At 40.7% G+C, this 21,633-nt stretch overlaps 1 protein-coding gene across 1 annotated transcript in view; it reads left to right on the top strand.

Annotated features, from left to right (window-relative positions):
* Positions 1-21,633, top strand: part of AEBP2 (AE binding protein 2) — a 58,038-nt gene that overhangs the window by 4,844 nt on the left and 31,561 nt on the right. The window contains exons 3-5 of the mRNA XM_026035551.1: positions 5-94; positions 17,293-17,500; positions 20,620-20,727. Of these exons, the coding sequence (XP_025891336.1) occupies positions 5-94; positions 17,293-17,500; positions 20,620-20,727 (406 nt within the window). The remainder of the gene's footprint in view (positions 1-4; positions 95-17,292; positions 17,501-20,619; positions 20,728-21,633) is intronic.

Consider the following 21,633-nt stretch of genomic DNA (forward strand, 5'->3'; position numbering starts at 1 on the left):
GCAGCTGCAGCAGCGCCACGTCGGGGGGCCGCCGCGGCAGCCTCGAGATGTCCTCGGACGGGGAGCCGCTGAGCCGCATGGACTCGGAGGACAGGTCAGTGCCGCCGCCATGGGCCGCGCGGGGCTCCCCCGCGGCCGCCAACGGCCCAACCGCCCCGCCCAACGGCCGCGGGGCCCCCGCGCGCCATGGCCGCCGCCGCGGGCCCCGGGAGAGGCGCGAGGCGGAGCGCGGGCGGCGGCCGCGCCGCGGGCCGGCCCCGAGTGGCCCCGTTTAGCCCGCGGTTCCCCCCACCCGGGACCTGCTTCCCGAGTCCCTGCGTGCCTTCCCAAGCCGCGGGGGTGGCGTGGACGTTGTGCTCGGGGCGGGAGGCGGCCCCTGCGCGGGGATGGCGTGTGCGGGTGTCTCCGGCGGCAGGGAGAGGCAGAGCCTCCCTCCTGCCAAGCGCGGTGGTTGGAAATGGTAATTTGGCAAGATAAAGAGATAGCCGGGCTTTCGGCGTTAAGCACGCACAAGAAGCAAGTCCACGCAGCGTAACGCGCGGCAGGATACTCAAAACGTAAAAGTTTGTCAGCTTTGGGTGAATCTGTAACGATAAGTGCGAAAATGATCTGGGTTTGGGGTCATCTGCTTTTTTTTTTTTTTTGTTGTATCGAGGCTTTAGCTTAGTTCTTGTGGAAAAACCCGGCTAAGTTCTTGCACGTGATTGAATCCTACCTTTCAGGTATTGTTTAGTCTGCTGCGTCAAGAACTTCCCAAGATTGTGGTTTATGTAGTGGCTTTTTCAGATGCCTATGCACTGGTTGAATTGGACCCAAGATAGGTGGCCTAAATTGAAGATAGGGTACTGAAAATGTGCTGCAGCCCTTTACTAGTTTGTCCCTCAAAGAGGTTATGAAATTAGCATGCTATTTTTCAGCCCCGTTTAGCCTCAAAACAGTATTTCACTTCCCTGTTGGAATTACCGTTAAGTAAGAATTATGGTTTGATTTAAATCAAACAGGCATTTTCTTAAGGCAGTGCCATCATTAAGGTGTGAAGAATTGCACGCTTTGCTCCAGACACTTATTTTCAGAATATATTAGATGGAATCCCATATAGGTACCTGTGTTTCAGAAATGTGGCATCTGTAGATCTAACCTCAGATGTTAACAACAATACCTATAAGTCAGTTCCCCAAGACCATGTAGTTGGCCTAGAAATCTTAAGACTAGGGGAAAAAAAAACACTCAAAACTTAATTCTTTGGTTTCCGTGTGACTTCTGAGACTTCAGGGTTCACTGGGGTCGCATTTTATTTTCCTTGTGCATGGGCAAGATTAGAAAGTTTTTTTTGTTTGTTTTGTTTTGTCTTTTTTTATTTTTGTTTGTGAAAGCTGATATTTTGCGTGAAGTCACGTAAGTATGTGAGTAGGTTTCTGGAAAAATAGAGGACATGTAGTGGAGTTTTACGATAATCGCTTGTTGTTTTCTGACTAATCTAAGTCTAATCCTGATGTGTTCTCAGTCCAGATCAATTGTGCTCTGAGGAAGTAACAGAAATGAATTGCAGGGGGGTTTCTGGTGATTGAGCTGGTGTTACGTATTGCTTGTGTGCTCTGAAGTCATCCTCCTGTTCTATTTCCCTGTCACTGGTTTTGTGTTTCTCTTGCTGTAGTGACACAGTTGTATCTGTGCGTGCACTCTTTGTTGCTTCTTTGCAGCACCGTTGGCACAAGTGGATTTGAAGGAGTGGGACCCTTTCTCTTGAACTGTTTAAGGATTCTCTGCCTTCTTTTTAATCTCGGTAAAGTCTCATCGTGAGCTTCCTGTCAGGAAGCGTGGGGATGCGGAGAAGGCACTGTAATCCACAGGCACTTCTCTGCAGTTTCAAAGCCTGATAGTTTGGTTGGGTAGGTAAAAATCTGTGCTACTAAGGCTGCCATTTCGTATCCTGATGACTCAAAAATATCATTTTGGGTGCCTTCTGCATTAATTCTACGTGTAGCCCGCCAAGTCACTTGCGTGACCTACTGATGTGAGCGCTGGCCGCGCGCCGGCAGCGGGTCTGCACGTCGGCGCCCTGTGAGCAGCCGCCAGCTGGGCAGTGGTGCAGAGGGTGGGAGCTGGCCAGAAACGCTGCCGAGTGTGAGAGGTGGTGCCGTGACGTACCGGGGATGAGCTGGGAATTGTTCAGACTTAGCAAATTTGTGATTATATAATAAAATCCTTAAAGATTCAGCCACTGGTTTGGGCACCTATGTGTTGAAGTGTAAGATGTGTGACTGTTGGAGAATGTTTTGACTGTGAACTGCTGTGTTTTATTAACCAGTGTATTGCACAGGGTTTCATTATCTTTGGCTCTTTGTGTCTTAGTGGGGCTTGTTAATTTTTGCCTCCATAGTCCTAAACAACTTGGCCTCTGCTTGTCTCCTATCCTGCCATGTGCTGAGATTACCTGGAAGAGGGAAAAGAGAGAGAAGTAAACTGCACTAGCATGCCTGACTTGTGCAGTCCCAGAATTAAGCAAGAGGACGCTGGAAGGAGGGGAGAGTTGGTAAAGAGTCTCCTGTTAAGCTGTAGGCAGGTTTGGTAACATGCAGATCGTGCCCTCAGGCTTGGGATTTTTTTTTTCTTGTTTCCTCTTTAGAAAATTTGAATAAATAAGAGGGTGTGGTGTGAGGGCCTGAATTCCATAAGTGATCAAATTCCTTTTTCTCTGTGCATGATCTTTATCATTCTCTGCAATTAGCAAAGAATTAACCGTGTGTTTTTTTGAGTTGACAGTATGAAATGCAAAAATTAGGCTGTTTATGTTTGGATCATGTGCAAGATTTTTCTGTTTAGCTGCATTTTTTTTAAAAACTTCATCTACTGCAAATACTAACATTTGAATGACTTTTAAAGGGGCCCGCTAATTTAAAAAAAAGGGTGGATTTCACTGTAGGAAATTTGTAAGTATTCAAAACAACAAAAAAAAAAAAGAGCATAATGTTAAAAAATGATGCCCAGAAATTTAGATTGAATTTTAACCAGCTCATTGCCTGCACATAAACTTTGTACTTTATTTGAATTGATGGGTTCTCCTAAAATGTCCCCAAAAAGCAACAGTCAGTCTGATGTCTAGGCTAACCAGGTGGCCTTTGCAGTTTAGCATTAGTGTTCAGGGCAATAACCCTGGAGTAAGTACAGATCACTGAGGTACCAATGTTAAAATAATATTGAATAAGAAATCTGAAGTGATGATTCTTTTTCTACAAAACACCGGCTTAGCAGTGTTTCATTTCGGTGGCTGTTAGGGTCAGAGCTCTGACGAAGTTAGACTTTTTTTCTGGGGATTGTGCTAAGTTCCTTCTGCTGGGCTGTGTTGGCGTGCCTTTTATTTTGCCCAGGTCAGCTAGCTGTGGAGCAATAGGCCAAAATCAGATTTAGTTGCCCTGCCGAGCTGTGTTTAGGGCCAGGACAAAGCCGTGTGACTGCTGATAGTTTTCTGCTGCTTTGCCCGGGTCTCAGGCATGTGTTGAACGAACGGATGGTATTTTCCACTGTTTGCTGGAGCTTCTGTTACTGCAATGTTGAGAAGCATTCGAGATGGTTTCTAAAAGTAAAAGGAATGGTTCAGTTGTTAATAAATACAATAATTGACTTTAACCCCTTGTGCCAAAGGTAGATTTTAATCTGGTATGTGGATCTGAGTGCAGATAGCTGATCTGAATGCAGTAAATGTGGATCAGCAGCTCAGTGGCGCTTTATTGCTGAACGACAATATTTACCTAGAAGCATTTTAAGTGTTAGATTACTCATTATTTAAATATTGTTGAACACTAGGTTTATTATGCCAGTGTTTTTTAGTTTGGAATAGTCTCGTTAACAGATTTTGCCTTTGATTTAGAAAACAATGACAGACAATTGTAACAAAATGTTGCAGAAGCAGACAATTATTTTCAAAGTAGTACAGCTAATGATGGTGTCTCATTCCTCCCTTGCCACACATGCACCCTTGTGAATTTGTCTTGCATCTTTGTACCCTTTCCTAGAAGTCATCGGTTCCTCTTTCTTGTGTGCCCTTCTCTAGTACTTCATTCTTTGCTCTGTCTTTTACTGACTGGGCAAGAGGCTCTGCAAAAAGTGTCTCGGGTGAAGGTGTGAGTGAGCAGTTCTGCCCACTGGTGCCTCAGCGCTCACTGACCTGTTCCCTTTGCCAGTAGCTGTGGAGCTTCTGCTGTAATCTGTCCTCGGGCACAGCACCGACTTGTGTCTGCCCTGTCTGTACAGTGAGCAACTTTCGTGAAACTGCTAGGATTTGAGGGTTTCTGGGCTCTGAGCCTTTTTCGCCTTACTGAAATTCATTGACACAATCAAAATTATTAGGAAGCACTGACAAAAATCATAAGCCTCATTTTCTAAGAAAACTAATTTAAAAGTAATATTAGAAGTGACTTTTAGCTGTTGTAAACTGTGTTAGACTTGCAAAATATTTCTGTAAAGGATATTCTGTCTCTGTGTAATAGGTGAGTGATTCTTCACTCTGTCCTAAAACTATTAGTGATCAGAGAGAAGTTTTACAATTATAAACATTTTTATGATGAAAATTTTGTCAGGTCTGTTCATCTTACGGAATGAAATGAGACAATGAAACTAAAAGGTTCAATGATGGGAGACTTAAACTTGAAAAACGCAGGATCTAGGCTTATCTTTATTTGAGCTCGTATAAAACTGAATAGATTTCCAGACTGATTTGGCAGTAATCCATGAATTATAAGAATGACAGTTACGGAGGCAGAAGGGAAGCCTGAAATGTGCTCAGGAAGGCGTGTGCTTCCAGTACCTTTGTGTCATGTATCTGTGTGACCAAGTTCCTCGGGCCTCCTTTGCTACATAGTCTCACTTGTTCCGATCCAGGAAGTCACGCTCATTCATTAGCACTTGTTCAACGGGGTTACGTCCTTAGTTTCTGTTTATTTATTTATTTATTGTGTGTTGGTGGGTGTGGGGAAGGAGGATATGGATGGGTCACAGTGAGTAATTGGCTGTGCATGTGAACGTGGGATCCCAGCGTTCTGCTGAATGTAACATTAACAGTGTTTCTGGCTGCAATTATTGTTACTGTATTTTTGTTTTCAAATTGCAAAATAAAAGCCCTGCTTACATAATGGTTGTTTTGAGGCTGTTCTGGCACTAAAGAAAGTAGCTTTTGATGGGAAGACAAAATAGCCTAGATATTTTCCAAAGCTATTTTTTTTTTTTTTTTAATATACTAAAGAAGTTCCTTGGTATAACTGAGCGGTTAACGTGAGGTCTCTTTGTGAACTAGATGAAAGAGCTCGGTCTTGTGAGCAATAATATTCAAGTAAACTCCGCAGAATTTGAGAAGTACTTTCCTACTCAGTATGAGGCAGAAGTGGCAGTATTTCTGTTACTGGCATCCACGTAGATCTTTGTGCAGTTCCTTAGTGAAGTTTTTGACGCCATTTAGACTTGTACTCTTGTGTTTGAGGTATGATAGTGGGCAATTTTGGGGAATTTCCTAGGCATCAGTGGAAAGAACTGTGCTCTTTTGCAGAGCTAGTGTGGGAGACAGCAGTATGGGCGCATGCCTAGAACCTGCTGCGTTGGGGAGGTCACAGGCAACGTGTTATTGGGTAGAAAAAGTGGGGCCATGGCCTAAGAAGGAACAGACAGAGCCCCTGTGATGGGAATAGGCGTTTCTGGAATGAAGGAAAGATGAGATCTAGCCAGAAACCTTCTGGCACGCTAGGGAATGAGCTGTGCCTGGTAGCCTGGGAAAAAGTGAGAGCTTATGAGCAAAGTGGAAAATTAGTCCCTGTCAAAAAGAAGCTAAGTAATCCCTAGGATTACTTAGGAATCCCCATGTAGGGAATCCTTGAAATAGGTGGGAAATCTCCAGCTAACTCGTGCATGTGGGGGGGAAACAGAAGAGAGTAATGAACTTCTTTGTGCGAAAAGTGAGTCTCTTCCAGACTCCCTGTTGCTTTAAAAAAAGAAAAAAAGTTCATGACTTGCAGAAGAGCAGAATTGGCAGTTTTGGAAGGTTGTTCAGGACAATTGAACTGTTTTGTTTTGGCATCTGTGTAACAAGGACCTTTTTATAGCTTTGTATGCCTGGTGTCCAGAGTTGTTCACGTTTAGAATATGAGTATGTTCAAATAAATTTAGTTTAGAAGAAGAAATATAAATATTCCTTACTATTCTTGCAAGTATAATAAAAGCGAAATGTCATAAAAATAAACGTGTAGCCTCTAACTGAAAATATCATTTTTCTCCCCTCTTCATGATACTGAAATACAAAAATAGTGACCTGAAATTTGTTTTTTCCTATCTATTTTTTCTCTATATACAATTCTCTTTTTAAAAGGATTTAAAATATCAAATGATCTTTGCTTAAACATCTAGTTGCTTAAGGGATGAGACTCCTTAAGGCATATGTTAAGATACTTGGTGTAAAAGCAAATTGTTTGATAAGAGTCTTGAAAATATATAAAATAATGTCACCATGATGCATGATATAGCCTGGTGTTATACAAATAGCTTGAGGATATTTGAATTCAGAGACTTAAAAGAAGATTAATGGCACGACTAATGTTAGTCTTTATGAAATATACTTCGCCTATATAGGATTGTAACGTGACTTCCATTTATTGTTAGTCTTATTCAACATAGCTTCTTGTACTAATTACCATTTGCCCTGTAAAATTGCAACTAGGTCCTAAATCTGATGTTACAGACTATTGTCCTGTAATCATAACTCAGATGCGTGCTAGTAAGTGTAAGAAAGGTTTCAAATTTAAGTAATCTAAAAGCTCGGAGAAACTGTTTTCATTTTATATATATAATAAAATAGATTTTTTTTCCTCTTTTGAAATAAAGCTGCTTTTGGAATGTCTAGTATATTTCCTTGGACCGACTTGGATGCCAGTCTGCATATTGGATAATTTCTACAAGAAGTGGTTAATACAGTGTTCAGCAGAATGGGAATCAGACACTAATTACCGCCTTTATATTAGGAGCCGTGTCCATTAGTGTAGTTTTATGTTACGGGTTTCCCTGTGTTTGATGGCTGGTTGATACTTGAAGTAGCAAACTGTTCACTGAAGTATGAACAGGCAAAGTTCACAGAACACTCTCCTGTCTGTTTCTTCTCTCAATTTCTTACAGCAAACCTAATGTGACAGTAACTGAAATTGAAATTGGAGCTTTTAGGGGGGTCTACTTTGTGTATAGTTTCTTTTACATCCTTTTTTTTTTTTTTTTTTTTTTTTTTTTTTTTTTTTTTTTTTTTTTTTTTTTTTTTTTTTACGATTCTGTCTCGTATTAGCACGTGGCAGAATTTGCTTGACATTGTGCCCAAGTGTTTTTGACTTCCGTTGCTGACTAGAATTCAAATTGGTTATGATTTTCAGAATGGAAAGCACACTAAAAATGTAAAATGTGGCACTTCCTGAACTCTAGAAGCCTTTCTTTTTTTGTTCCCTTAGTTAAGCTGTATTTGTAAAAGACATTGCTTTATCAGCAAAGGTTTAAAATTATGAACCACTTGTTGCTGTTCCCTGACTTTTCAAGGAGATAATGAAGTTGAAAATAAGGTGGTTCCCATAAATGAAAGTCAGTTTTATTTGTATCTGTAAGGCAGAGACACTTACAGTTTCTTGGTTTGTGTAATGCTTTTGCATATGTGGTCTTTTTGGCTGTCCTGTCACAAGACCTGCACATTTAACTTGCTGTACTCTCTGACTGTTCTTCTGCTGTTTGGCATTCCACATTTCTTTATCATATTATTGGTTTCTGTAGGCTACAAACTGGGAGATAGCCTCATTTTGTGTTCTGTCAATCTATGAGCTGAAGCATCCTTGGGCTAACAACCTGAATAATCCACTAGGTAATTCAGGAGAGTGGAAACAGCTACAGAGTGGCAGGTGATTCAGAACACGCTTTCTCGGTCTTGTTTTGTTTCCTGTGCATGTTTGTTATTTTAGGTCCCTTTGATTTCTCTCTTTTGAAGAGCTTTTCTAACTTCTTCCACTTTTATATCATCAAACTGAATTGTTCATAGTGTTGCTCCTTTTTTTAAGGTATTTCTGCCTAATCTAGAAATAGCTTATGCTAAAATAAGCTACTGACTCAAAAGACATTTCTAAATGACTCTTCAGTGTTATCACCTGTCTTGTTATATGAAATTCTGTCTCCCCGATTTCTTTAATTTTCTTTAATTTTAATGTTGATTTCATTGATTTCTTAGTAATTGTATAATTGTATAAGTTTTTAATAAGGAGTTCTGCTGGCTTGTTTTTAAGATTGCTTTCACATTTTTTTTTTTTTGAGTCTTGTTCATTTCAGGAAGCTTTTGTTAACCTAGCATCATTTGAAAAAAAAAAAAAAAGCCACAGGTGGAATTTCCAAAAAATGCCAGAGAAATGCAATTCAGAAGCAGAACTGCTTCTGAGAGAATTGATGCCCATGCAATTCTCTAAATCCTCTCTTTTTTTTCTCTTTCTCTGTAAGTTGACCTATAATCAACATGCTTTTTACCTATTTAAAGGTATGGGGAGCATGAAAGCATTTCCAGAAAATGCTGTAACTAGTACAAAGCTTGCACTACTATTTTCCTTTTCTCTCTCTCTTTTTTTTAATTACTCTTTTAACTCATCTTATAACATAGGTCATAATTGCTTGTTTAATTTTCCATCATTTTGCATCTTTACAGAACAGCTTTGTTGACATCTGCAGTTTTCCCCTGTACCACTTTTTACTCCCTTGCCTTTGGAGAGCATGGAGTTTGGGTGCTCCCTATTAGTGGCCTCTATCAGGGGCTGCAAGAGGAGATAGTAGAAGGTGCTGCCTTCAGGATGTAGTGGTGGGTTTTACTTCATGTAATTCCGGGTTATTGAATTGTATTCTTGTACCTTGATGCCTTTTTTTCTCCTTTTAGACATTGGGTCTTTTGCAGTCTGTTTATTGTTTTTGTGGTGGTTTATATGCATTCATTGAATTGTTCTTACTGATGGCAGGTTTTCCTGAGTTCAGAAACATGATTATCTGAGCCATTATATGATTTTGGATAAAGCCCTATTAAATTAAAAACAAAGGGTTTTCCTAGGAAAAATAGCTAATCATCGAAAAGGAATTCAAGTGGCTGAGGTTAATTTCTGTGTACTGTGAATATTCTGATTACTTGCTAGATAAATGAAAAAAAACTCTAGAATCTCCAAAACTTTATGGCTTTTCTGTGCCAGAATCAGACTACACATATAAAATAAGAAATATAGAATAAGAAATAAGAAAATAAGAATAAGAAATAAAAAAAAAATAAATAAAAAAAAATAAGAGGAACTCTTTTTCTCTTTGGGGAATTAATTGTTAATCATGGAAATTAAAGAGTAGAAGTATATATATGTTACTAATATAGAAATAATGCATCATAAAACACAACTGACCAGGTGTAGGGAGTGGAACAAGAAAGCTCAAACAAGTGTTAAAATTTTCCACTCTGCTGCTGGCTCATAGTGATGGTTCTTTTTTTGTGAGCTCTTCATTTTTCTTCAGATCTGTTTTCATCTCATTTTCAAATTGGCGTCATGGTCATTTGAAGAGCATAAAGCAGAGATTAATTTAAATCTCCTTGGGCAACTGTGAATTGTTGCCACGAGCACTGCAGTGTATTGATATGCTGTTGTCGATCTGTGTTCTGATAGCCACATCATAAAGATGCTGGCGTTAACATTTGCTTGATATTCATTGAAGACCAGTGATGGTACAAAAATATATGAAGTTATTCTCTCTCAGCAGTTGCTTGGCAGACAATTTAATAGTTTTTGTTGTCAGGTTAACTTTTGTCAAGTCCAGTTTTAAAAAGTTTATTTGTTCCATTGAAATTGTTAGCTTTTAAAAACAACATTAGTCTTGTTGTTGTGCTTAAAAGCTTTGGTCTGCACTTCTTATTCTTAAGTGGAACATAAAGTAGTAAATCAGATGATGCTTTTTGGAGAACATGTAGCCACTCACACGTTTGCAAGTGATGGAGATTTTTATCAAAAAAAGAAAAAATGCTTTATTTCCTGGGAGAGATGAAGGAGCTTCGTATCACATATGGAGATCAGGCTTGATAATTTTCAAGCATCATAAGGATTTTTGTTGCTTGATCATTGATAGTAAAAACAAGCTATAGGAAGTAGTGTAAATCACTTTGAACTTGGTATCCTCAAAAGCCCTAAAGCTGGTAGATATTCTGTTATTTCGGAGCTAGTCCACTGCCCTTATGCTCCAGAACTTTGCTTCTCATCTGGAAAAGGAAGAGAATAATGGGAAACTTGTGAAGTTTAGTTTCCTTTATATTCTTTATGAAGTATATATATATTCTATATATATATACAGCCTTTATTCTTGACTTTTTCAAGTCAATTGGAAATCTTAGGTGCGCAGACATGTCACTGAATGAATCCCTGGGTCTCTCCTTCCACACAAACATCTCCCTTTCTCTCCCACCTTTTAGTTTTTGTTTTGTTTTTACTTGGCACCTGTAATTTAAATCACTGACATTTGTATTTTGTGGGCTAGTGAAAGCTAGTAAAGAAAGAAAAGGTTAGTGTTTTTATTAGCATTAAAATATTCACGTACTTTCAGTGAGGTTCATCGCATTTGGATTCCTAGATGTTAATTATGCCTTTCATCTCGTCACAGGCAATCTTCCATTTTATTTGATGCTTTATGACTTGATTTTCATTGTGTGCTTTATATGAAACGGTTCGTGAAGATTCCTCTCTTGCCTTTGGCGTATTCAGCGTGCAGCTTGGTGGCTACTCACTCGCGTTGGATTTAACAGCCCCGTTCCCTGAAAACTCTGCCGGTTTTTAATTTGTTGCATTCTAAGAGGAGGTTATTTATTATGAGCTCTGTCAAAACTCATTTCCCTTGGTGCTAGCTGAAGCAGCCGAGCCTCTTGCTGCCTCCTGAACACGTGGGCCCTGGAAGCTGAGCGCTCTCAGCAGAGGTGCCACCACGAGCTCCTGTTGATCAGGCTGAGCGCTGACCCCCAAGGGCACGGCGCAAGGCCCATCTGTTAGCTCCGGCTTTGCCTGAGGGGAGCTTACTCCAGTTAAAGTCTAGAGGGACCATGTTTAGCAGACATGAAAAATACAGTAGTAAAGTGGCTGGGCTTTTGCATTTTGTATGGTGCGTGACTCTGTTGCCGTTTTCAATGGGCAGTTGCTAATTGGGGTGCATGGGGAGCAGAGAAATTGCACTGTTCTTGTGTATTTTCTGTTGTTGCTGTTTCTTCTAGACTCCGATTGTCTGCAATTATGAAAAGTTAAAAGGAAAAAAAGATTTTTGGGGTGGTCATCCCATTCATTAAATTGAATGGAAGGGATTACTCAAAGTAAAGAGGAAATCGATCTCCTTGGAGAGCTAAGTATGTGTCAGGAATGATGTGCAATACTCCATTTTCTTCAGTGCATTAAATCACAGACTCATTAGGTTTTCATTTGCATTTAACTGTACACAGCAATTAGTGACAAATGTGCATGTGGTAAGTTATGTGGTTTAGAATTTGTGTGTTGTAAATTGGAAAGAATTTGGAGTTTTTTTTTATTTTATTCTCAGAGAACATTTTTATGTTTATATGTTTCCAACAATGATTTAATTTTGTTCAGATTATTAAAGGAAGAAAAAAAATCCAGAGTTGAAAATGCTTGAAGAACTTTTGTGCTTTATAAAATGAAAATAATGGCAGGAAGTGAAAATAATGACTTGTAACTATTAGTGACTTTTCAGCTGTTATCACTGATGTCTGTCACTTTTAAGATTATTTTTAAATACTACTTGGACTGGATTCAACCAGCTGGATTGATTTGGTTCACATGCAGATTGTGCAGATGCTAACCTTTAACATGAAAGTGATATTAAAAAAAAATCTTAATCCCTCTGATTAGGAAGATTTATTGTTTTAGCTATGGGTAGAATGTAAAAAAAATCCTACCTTTGGCGTAGTGGGCCCTCTATTTAGGCTTACATGAATTGTACTGCCTAATGAGCAGACTTTAAATGTCAGTACCACTTCCAAGCCTGGTCATCTTAGCAGAGGAAAAGTTAGAGGAGGAGGGGAAAAGGTTGGACTCTCGTGAGGAAATTGGGTGTTTGCAGTTCTGCTTTGGAGAACTCCGGGAAATGAGCTGTGGGCATTAAGGTGAGTGCACGAGGTGTGGGGATAAGGTATTTTATAGATCTGTGTCCTTTTTGGTCTCTAGCACCGTGATTTTTTGCTTCAGGACAGTTCTGATGCTGAGATCGGGATGAATATGGGGATAGTGTAAGCTTGAAGTCCATGTTGCGCTTGCTGCAACAGTTTTAAATTTTAGTAATTAGTCGGTCTTTTGAATGTGGGTTCTTAAAAACAGCTATTGTGTGAGCTGGCTCTCTCCAGCAGTGACTGTTTTTGATGCTCTATTGTTCGGGATGACCCCTGAGCTGAACCCGCCGAAGCTCCAGTGTCTAACGCTCGCCGTGAGGCCATGCTCTGCAGCTCCGTTACAATGGCCGCGGAGCCCGCGCGGGAGCAAAGCCGCCTGCCTGCGCGCCGCGCCACGGCAAGGCCGCGCGCCGACGCGCTGCTGCAGGGGGGCAGGCGGGCCGCGGCTCCGTGCGGCGCGAGGGAAAAGCCTTCTCCTGCTCTTTGCAGGGGGAGAAATTCACTTGAGTTGACTTAGCTAAACACTTTGTGTTCTTCTCAGGCGTTTCCAGAACTTTGCTCCTCTTCTTTGATGTAGACGATTAGTTTCTGTTTCATGGGCTTTGTGGATTGCGAGTGTGAAAGGGAAAGTAAAGCAGAATCAAGTACTTTGCGTTGCTTCCTTTCCTTTGTTAAGGACCTTTTCCCTCTCTTGGCTCACCTCAGGTAGACAGAGTCACATTCGACTGAAAAGTTCCATTTAGAGGCAAAGGATATGTGGGAAAGTCTGCTTGAGTTTCACTCAAGCAGATTCACTCCCATTCTTCCGGTCAGGAAAAGATTCTGCTGGATTAAATATGGGATGTGTGGACACATCTTGCCTCCATGCGCATCCTGCCTTGTGCCCTTTTTGAAAACCCAAAGAACAAAAACAAATTGGGTGACTCAGCAGGTCAAAGAAAACTAGTGTTGCACGTAAGTCTTCACAGTGTCCAACAGCAGCCGTCACAGCTCTGACTGTAGAACTTGTCGTTGTCTTTCAGCTACATCTTGAAATTGCAGTTCAGTGGCAAGTGGCCCTCAATGTCATCGTCTTCTCTGATGCCATGTAGGCTATAAATTTATCTCCCCCAAGTTTCTTGGTTTCTCAGCATGTGGAATACTGGCAGACAAAATGTGTACATGTTTGAGCTGTATAAAACATTATGGTGCAGAGGAAAGATGTGCTCTGGTCTCACGGGGATTCTTTTCACACACAGCTCTGACTGTTTTTTCCTAACGTCCCAAAACTCATAAAGTCTGAAAGACAGAAAATAATCATGGGTCTTCTGAGTGCTGCTAGATTCCTGACTATCTAAGATACGTGGCTTCTGCACACACAGGGCATGGTCTTGGGTGCAGTCTGTATTAGCTGACCTCGAGGTAGCAGGAGCTTGGACCAAATGATTCGTAGAGGTCCCTTCCAACCTCAGCTATTCAGGGATTCTGTGAAAATCACAAATTGAATTTTGCGCTTTTTATTTAAGGGGTTGTCTCTCTTGAAGGACTGTGCCAGGGCAGCACTTTGGGAGAAGCTGCCAGGAGAAACAGTCACCAAATTGTACTGTGTTGTGTGGCTGCTGCCATTTTGCTTTAGAAGCATTTTAGCTATTTCTGTGCTAGGTCCTCTGATAACAATATTGTTATCAGCCCTCTTTAATATTTTACACAGTTACTCAACCTAGGAGAAAGGGGGAGTTCTCTTTTAAGTAATGGATCTGTGTAAGCTCAACTGGATTTGACAGTTATGTGGAATTCATCCTCGTTGAATGGATCAGGGCAGCATGGTGAGATGTTGCACTTCATCCTCACCTCCCAAGAAGTGTCCTGTGCTTTTGTTTGTTGTAAGTGGCATGGCCTACTCTTTCTGTTCCTGTTCCTCTAATATTAAGTTTTGATATAATACATGAAACTCTAATCTGTCAGCCCTTATCAAACACTTAGCTTCTTAGAACCAAATCGAGCAAATATTTCAACTATTAGAAACAAATCAAGCAGTCGCTTAAACTATCGTAACCAAATTAGTTTTCTAAGTATTACTGGTTTCTCAACTCATTAATCAAATTATGCCTTTATTTATCCATCTACAACTAGAAATATATCCTGTCTTGAACCAATATTGCTATTTTCATCTCTTCCATATTTTTTTCCCTGGAAATAAATTTGTTTTCCGTGTGTGAACGAGCGTATTCAGGATATCTGGCCACTTGTGGTTCTTAGGCTGTAAAAAATTACTGACCTGTGACTGTGTACCCCAAAGTGATCAGAGTATGTTGGGTTTGCAGTATGGAATAAACACTCGTTCGCTGCGGGTTGGTTAATTTTTTTTTAGAGAAATTAGTCATATTTCATGCCTGTCAACTGAAGAAACCACACACACGTCCTTCACAAAATTCGTACTTGGTTATGGTTTCTAATGGTCTTCTCACTTAAGACTAGGCCTTAAAAGATGGGCACCCTTGAGAAGTTGTGCTTTTGTTACATATAGCTTAAAACTCATTCTTAGTCCATCTAGAATCTAGAGTTCTATGCCTTTTATTTGAAAGTTGACTTTTGCTCTTCTGGTGGCTTCCTGAGACTGCTTCCAGTGCTGTCAATGGCTGTAGATACAGGGTCTGATAGTCAATTGCTTGGATGTTGGAGTTCCTAATTGGAAAAAAAATAAAAATCTCGACACTTCTCAACCTTGAAAAAATTGGGGTTGTTTCTCCACCTGAAGAGAGCCGAGGCAGCTGCTGCGGGAGCCGTGGGTCTGCAGGGCTTTGCTGGTCTTGGTTAAGAACCTGCCTGTGGGTGCTGCTGAGCTTGATGACATTCACAAGCTCAGCATGAATGATCAGATTATGTGCCACATTGTACTTACAATAAATACAACGTTGTATTTACTGTACATTCTTGTGTATTGCATTTAAAGCTTCTCCTCAGTGTTGAATGTGAGAAGTGTATCTTTTGATAAATCAGCTATATGGGGTCTAATTAAATTGTGTCTTCAGTTCCTGCTTTTCATCCTGTTGGTTGCCTTGGCTTTCATAACACAATTCTAAGTGTGTTACCTTCAGGAATAGTTTTTGGCTTGGGCGTCAGTTGAAGAGTTGAGGGGTTGACGGTCCCCTAGTACCTCTGTAGTGGGCCTGGCTTGGTGGAAAAATTGCTAGTGCTTGTGTTGTGTTTTATACTTAACAGCTATGACTAGAACAAAACTACTAAAACTACTAAACTACTCGAACAAGTAATTTGTAACTAGTAGCTCATCTGGGATTCGTAGCTTCTACTCAATACTAGGTGCGTTTTTCAGAAGTTTCTAATGAGCAGCCAAAACAGTGTTTTGGAGAAAGGGAGCAGAGTTGAGTGGAATCACACTACATCTACCTGCTCCTTTGGCCACCTTTGCCCTATTCGGTAGTGGCAGTTGGTGACTTGACATGGCAAAAAGGCAAGAGAAGCAGCTTCTCGGAGGGGGAGAAAGGAGCGAAGGGTGAGAAGGGGTGATAGAAAGATTTGTAATATTCGGGATATAGAAGAGGGAAGAAATTTAAAATGCAGACACATGGAAGAACCTTGTATTGCAGGAAATAGTCGTTGTGGCTTTCGCAGGGAAAGGTCTTGCCTTGCAAATAGCAGGATCTTTTTTTTTTTTTTTTTTTGTAGGAAAATAGGATATGGTGTTAGCATGACATGTAAAACTTAGGAATTTGGTGTACTTAGAAGTAGAATTCTGTTCTCAAGGTTATGAAACTAAAATGTTTGAAGAGATGTTTGAAAGATTCTTTTCGGATCAATTTTGAAAGCGAAGGCCTCAAAATAAGTGCTCAATTTTACTATAGCAGGAGACAAGTGTATCAGAAGGGGATTTCAAAGTGATCTGTTCATGGAATATGCTAGTCAGCATTTTCATACTGGTACCTTACTGGTAGCTCTCCCGCTTTGGATCAAACTTTGCTAGTGGTACCAAATTACTTGGAGCAGCCAAAACTGCAGCTTAACATGCAAGGTATCTCAGGGGAAATCTGCTATTGTGACTAAGCCATGAAATATGATATTGATAAATACGGAGGAATGTAGATAGCAGGTGAGGAAGAAATTAAACCAGGCAAATGAGCAAAGAGGTCTTGAAGTCGTCATAGATGTCTGGAAAAAAGTGATGGCTCAGTAGTGATTAAACAGAAGACAGGCAATGTGGGATATTGGTATCCTGAATAATGATTCCCTTTTAGTTTCACCCATCTCAAAAGCTAGTAGAGCAAGAATGAATATGTAAAAAGCTTTCAGTCATGGTCAGAGGGTGAAACAGCACCCATCCCTGTAAAAGCAGGACAGGTTGGCACAGAAAAGAGATGCAAAAGGCTTGGGAAGAGAAAAGAGGTGTTACTAAAGTCTAGAATCATAAATGTTATATGGAAGCGAATGGCACAGTATTATTTTTTCTTTCTTTAAATTAATTTGAGCATTCTTTGCACTTTGCCCAGAATAGTGTTTAAAGACAGGTAAGTAAAAATTACTGCCACATACAGGCCTGTATTAGCCAAAGCATAGCTAGCTGATGAGTAGAATCCCGCTTATGTGCTTGTATCTGGATCACTGTGCCCAGTTTGGGCAGTTGCCCAAGAAAACTCACCACAAAACAACCCAAGTCCCGAGCTGCCCTGAAAGTGGGGGAGCTTACGTGCAAATGCAGGAGTGCTGTAAAGCTTGTGAATGTTTCTCTTCTGTGTTCCTTTTAAAGATCTAGAATTAATGGTGGACACTGGGCTAGATGCATCCCTTGTCTGACCCAACGTCTCTTAGTTTGTGCGTTTCTGAAGAATGGAAATGTTTACTTGATATTGTTTAAAAATGATGGTTGATTACAGGATAATTAATCATCTGGTAAATTAATTATTAGAAGAATCTTTCCAGCCTTCCTTTTTGTTGATTGTGTCCAGAATAAGTTATACTGCAGAGATAAAATAATTGCTTTCTTACTATGAGTTTACTGTAGTTTGGGCAGTGAACCACTGAAAATAATGCTACGTTTGCCTAAGATCCTTTCAATGTGGCTGAATACTCTGAAAGAGAAACTGTGCACCAGACACTGACTTTCTCTCTTTGTCTTACAGCATAAGCAGCACTATTATGGATGTAGACAGCACAATTTCCAGTGGCCGTTCGACTCCAGTTATGATGAATGGACAAGGAGCTCCTACCTCCTCTACGAAAAGCATCGCCTACAACTGCTGTTGGGACCACTGCCATGCCTGCTTCAGCTCCAGCCCGGATTTAGCAGATCACATCCGCTCCATACACGTGGATGGTCAGCGAGGAGGGGTTGGTGTTACTTTCCCTGTCTTCTTTCCTCTTCTTTCCCTCTCAATATTCCATTCTGCGATGCCAGGCATTATTTTTGGTTTAAAGTAGCAGCCCCTTATCTAGTAGTAACTAGGAATAAGCCTTCAGCAGCTTGGTATTGGCTGTTCGGCTGTTGTGTTTTACATTGACCTCTGAATTTGCTACCTTGTGTACCATTTTGGGGGTTTTTTTGAGTGACTAAATCAGACATGCAGTGATTTCTTCTTCATAAGTCATCGGAAGCTCTGAAATTGTTAGAAGTGATAATCTCTCAGCATCCTGAAGCTGTTGGCATATCTGTAAGGGCTTAAAGGGCTTATACTTGGCATTAATTTTCCTAAGATTGTTAGCATACACGTTGTTGCCTGTAAACTGAGGAAAAGTCGCACCTTGATAATGTTTCAAATGGAATCTCATTAGAATTTATATATATATATATATAAACATAAATATATAATAGGGCAGACATAAGATTGGTTATCTTGGGAGTTCAAGGTGAAACAGCTTTGTTTACAGCTCTTATGGAAGGTGTTTGAAAGTCAGAGCTTCAGCATACATTGCAGCTGGTATTTTTCTGAAGCACACATGGCTGTCTATGTGTTTCAGTTTTAATTGACTCCCAGGTCAGGGGGTGCAGTTTCTGTTGCTTTCACAATAGTAATGCTTCAAAACGGCTCCCGGTGATGTGGTTTCAGCTCTGTATTTGAACAAAAACAATCTCCCTGTGCAAGCCATTTTTGAAGTAAGCTTTGCAGTCTGACTTCATATTGGACGTTCAATATCATAACACTGCGTCCCTTTAATTTACTGGAAAGGTAATGTCAAATCTAGAGTAGTTATTATCTGTGACTTTTTGTCCTGCCACTTCTTTAGAAGAGAAATGTTAGACCATTAACTTTTATGTGGAGTGTACAGGAGAGCTAAGCAAAACATGCCTAATAGCACGGTGCAGAGCTCATTTTGTCACTGAGACAGGCCTGACTCAGTGCTTGCATTAGGTAATGGCTTTTAGTGTGATGGAACTTCCAGCTTCGCTGGCTTTCTGGTTTCAGTCCAAGCTCTGAGCAGAGTCACCCAGCCAGTATATCAACTTTTTAACTATCTGTAAGATCATTTCTTGTAGTTCTGTTCATATACTTATAAAAATACCATTTGGATCCTGGATAAAAGAATTGCGTACATTGGGTGTATTGCTGTCCTGTGGGCTTTCTAATGCGTGGCTCTGTGGTAATCAGTGTTGTCCCATCTTTGACTTCTTTTGACTCCTTAGAAAAAGATGGTATTTTCTTTTTAATTTTGTTTCTCTTTACTTACATTCCTTGTGGTGTAATTGGTGGGACGGTTGTTTGTAGACTGCAATGGTCTTTCCAAAGGAGACAGAAGCACCCTGCACCTCGCAGCTTCATGCCGCACGTCCTTCATCTGTCCTGCTCGAGGTGTTTTTATTAGTATAGCTGCTTTCTTTGTTGGTGTCTCAAAAGTTCTTGAACTCAGTGCTTGGGAAGGATTCGGGCACTGGCTGTTTTGTTTCAAGGACTTGTCTGCCACCTGCTGACAAGGCCTTTAAGTGTCGAGTCAGAAATACTGGAATTTTGGCTGGATTTCAGACACTGCTTCTCTGTATTGCCTCTGTATTTGATGTCGTAGAGAGTAACTGCTTACTGAGAACTTAGAAGCAGAGAGAAGCATCCTTGTATGGCAAAATCAATGCATGTTTTTCAAGATATTGTTGAGGTAATAGTTCCATAGCAAACCAAATAGCCCCATGGAAAGCCTAGAAAGTTTTTGAGAAAATAGTTCTATCCCTTCCCCTCCCACCCACCCAAACAAAAAAGAAATAAAAACAAAGAAAAGAAAGAAAAGCTCTGTCAGGAATATTATGGGTTCAGCACTTCTTAGGGAGCCTTACCCAGACGTCTGAAGGGTCTTCATAAACTCAAGTGCTTGAGGGGGCTGCGTTTCTGTAATTTGCTGTTTCATATTAGTTCTCTGTTGCTGAGTGCCCTGCAGTCTGCAGGTGATGAGGAGGACACTGGAGAGCCATGAGCCTTGTTGGAGGGCCAGGAACCTCCAAGTAACGAGTTCTGTGGCTGCTGGTGGCCAGGGCACCTCTGCGCAGAGGTGGAGCAGGCACCACATGTGTTAGAGCTGGGCTTTGTGGCCCGGTGAGCCTGGACCAGCTGCACAGGCGTGCAGGCTTCCCAACTTTTCATCAGTAAGCTGGATCGAGCTGCTGTGATCAAACACCGGGGTTTGCAGATTCATATTTTTTAATTTCTGAGACAGAAGCAGAAACTTGAATCCTGTAGTTCTGAAATCTTCTATCTTGGACAGCTCTATTCCTGGAGACTGCATTCTGCTGTTAAAAATTAAGGTTATATATTAGATTTCCTTACACATGGACCTGTTAAGGAAATTATAATGAAAGCCAGATTCATTGAGCCTTTTTTGTTCTTTAGGTTATAAATAGAGAGCATGAGATGAAAGAAAAGGAGCGTAAGTTGTACTCCCTTCGTGCACAACAGCGCATGGGGCTGATCTGTACGCTGACATCAGTTCAAAGAAGGCTTGTGGATTTGTAATCCCAAGCTCAGGTTGTGACTTTCTTCATCAGGATGGGAGTATAAAGTACCAGTTTAGACTGTCCAGTTTTCCTGAATATAAAACTCTTATTGTAAGAGTTCCGATATCTGGAAAAAATGAGCTTTGTCGTGCTCAAAGAATTTTTTCTTGGTTATTAGATCTCTTCTTCATTTCTATTGATTTCCATTGTTGCTATCCAGAAAACGTAAATTTGTCATTTAATTCTTCTATGTCTAAAAATGACTAAAGAGTTGGTGTTTTCTGCTGTATCTACAGCCAATCCTGAGTGTATCTGGAGGAGCATCTGAGTTTTTGATATTTTGTATGAGTTTTTGTTCTTGTTTGTTTTTTTGTTTTCCTCTCTGGTATTAGAAGTATTTAAAAGTTGGTGGTTGTTGTCTCAAGATGTTTTGAACTACTTCGTATTATGAGAACAGACTTCTTTTTTAATCTGATCTTGAACAACCTTTTACTATTTCATTGTTTCTAAGCTAATCATGTTTTTACTTTACTAGGTGTTTGTTTGCTTATGGAAAGGTTGCAAAGTCTATAATACACCTTCAACAAGTCAAAGTTGGTTGCAGAGGCACATGCTGACACACAGTGGGGACAAACCTTTCAAGGTAAGGTTCATTATAAATGTCATCCATTATTTTAAAAATGATAGCCTTTTTTCCCTCCCCGTATTAATCATAATGCCAATGCAGGAGCATCGACTTGAAGTTTCAAATAAGCTGAGTGGTAGTGCCCAAAGAGCCTCTTTTGTTGTCTTACCAACATCTTGAAGGTCCTGTGACTGCTCCTCCCTGTTCCTTTTAGATTACAAATGGTAGGGGAGTCAAAGCGAACAACACTGTCTGAAGCCCTCCCTTCCCTCCCTTCCCTCCCTTCCCACTGCGGCATTAAGATAGTTTGCCTTGTGCTTTCCCCTTCCACGTGAAAGGCAGGATTGTACCTGGTGCACATGCCGTGCTTGGGTAACAGCAGTCTTGGCTCACAGGCTTCAGGTGAAACTCTGGTAATGACTGTTTATGTCATGGCCTCTCCAAACATAAGCAGGAAGCTGGGAATGCAGGACCATAGAGCTGACTGTATTTCCTGCTTAGTATTTCTAACTCTTTCTTTCTCCCCCTACTCTGTACCTGCCATTCTGCGTACAGCAGTGTTTATCATTCCCATATCCACCAGTCCATTACTAGTGAGTTGCTTCATGCCCTTGTGGAGGCAGTTGGGGGCAGTTCATAGCTGGCAGTCCTGCATCACTGGATGGTAAGTCCCACCCATGTTGCTTTAGACTGAGGTTGAAAATCAGTTAGGAGCTTCCTCAAAAGAAGATAACATTTCAGTTACCTTTTTCCCCTCTTCCCCCCCGCCTCAAAAAAAAAGAAGAAAAAACAGAAAAAAATGGGGAGAGCTCATATATTTCTTCCCATTTTTCTCTTTTTTTTTTTTTTCTTTTCCTTTTTTTTTCTTCCTCTCCTCAGGTAGCGTATCCTGTTTTTCTATTTTAAAGAAGTTTAATTACTGGA

Source organism: Nothoprocta perdicaria, unplaced genomic scaffold (genome assembly GCF_003342845.1).
Source record: "Nothoprocta perdicaria isolate Ctin4 unplaced genomic scaffold, notPer1 scaffold_161, whole genome shotgun sequence".
NCBI classification, from domain to species: domain Eukaryota; kingdom Metazoa; phylum Chordata; class Aves; order Tinamiformes; family Tinamidae; genus Nothoprocta; species Nothoprocta perdicaria.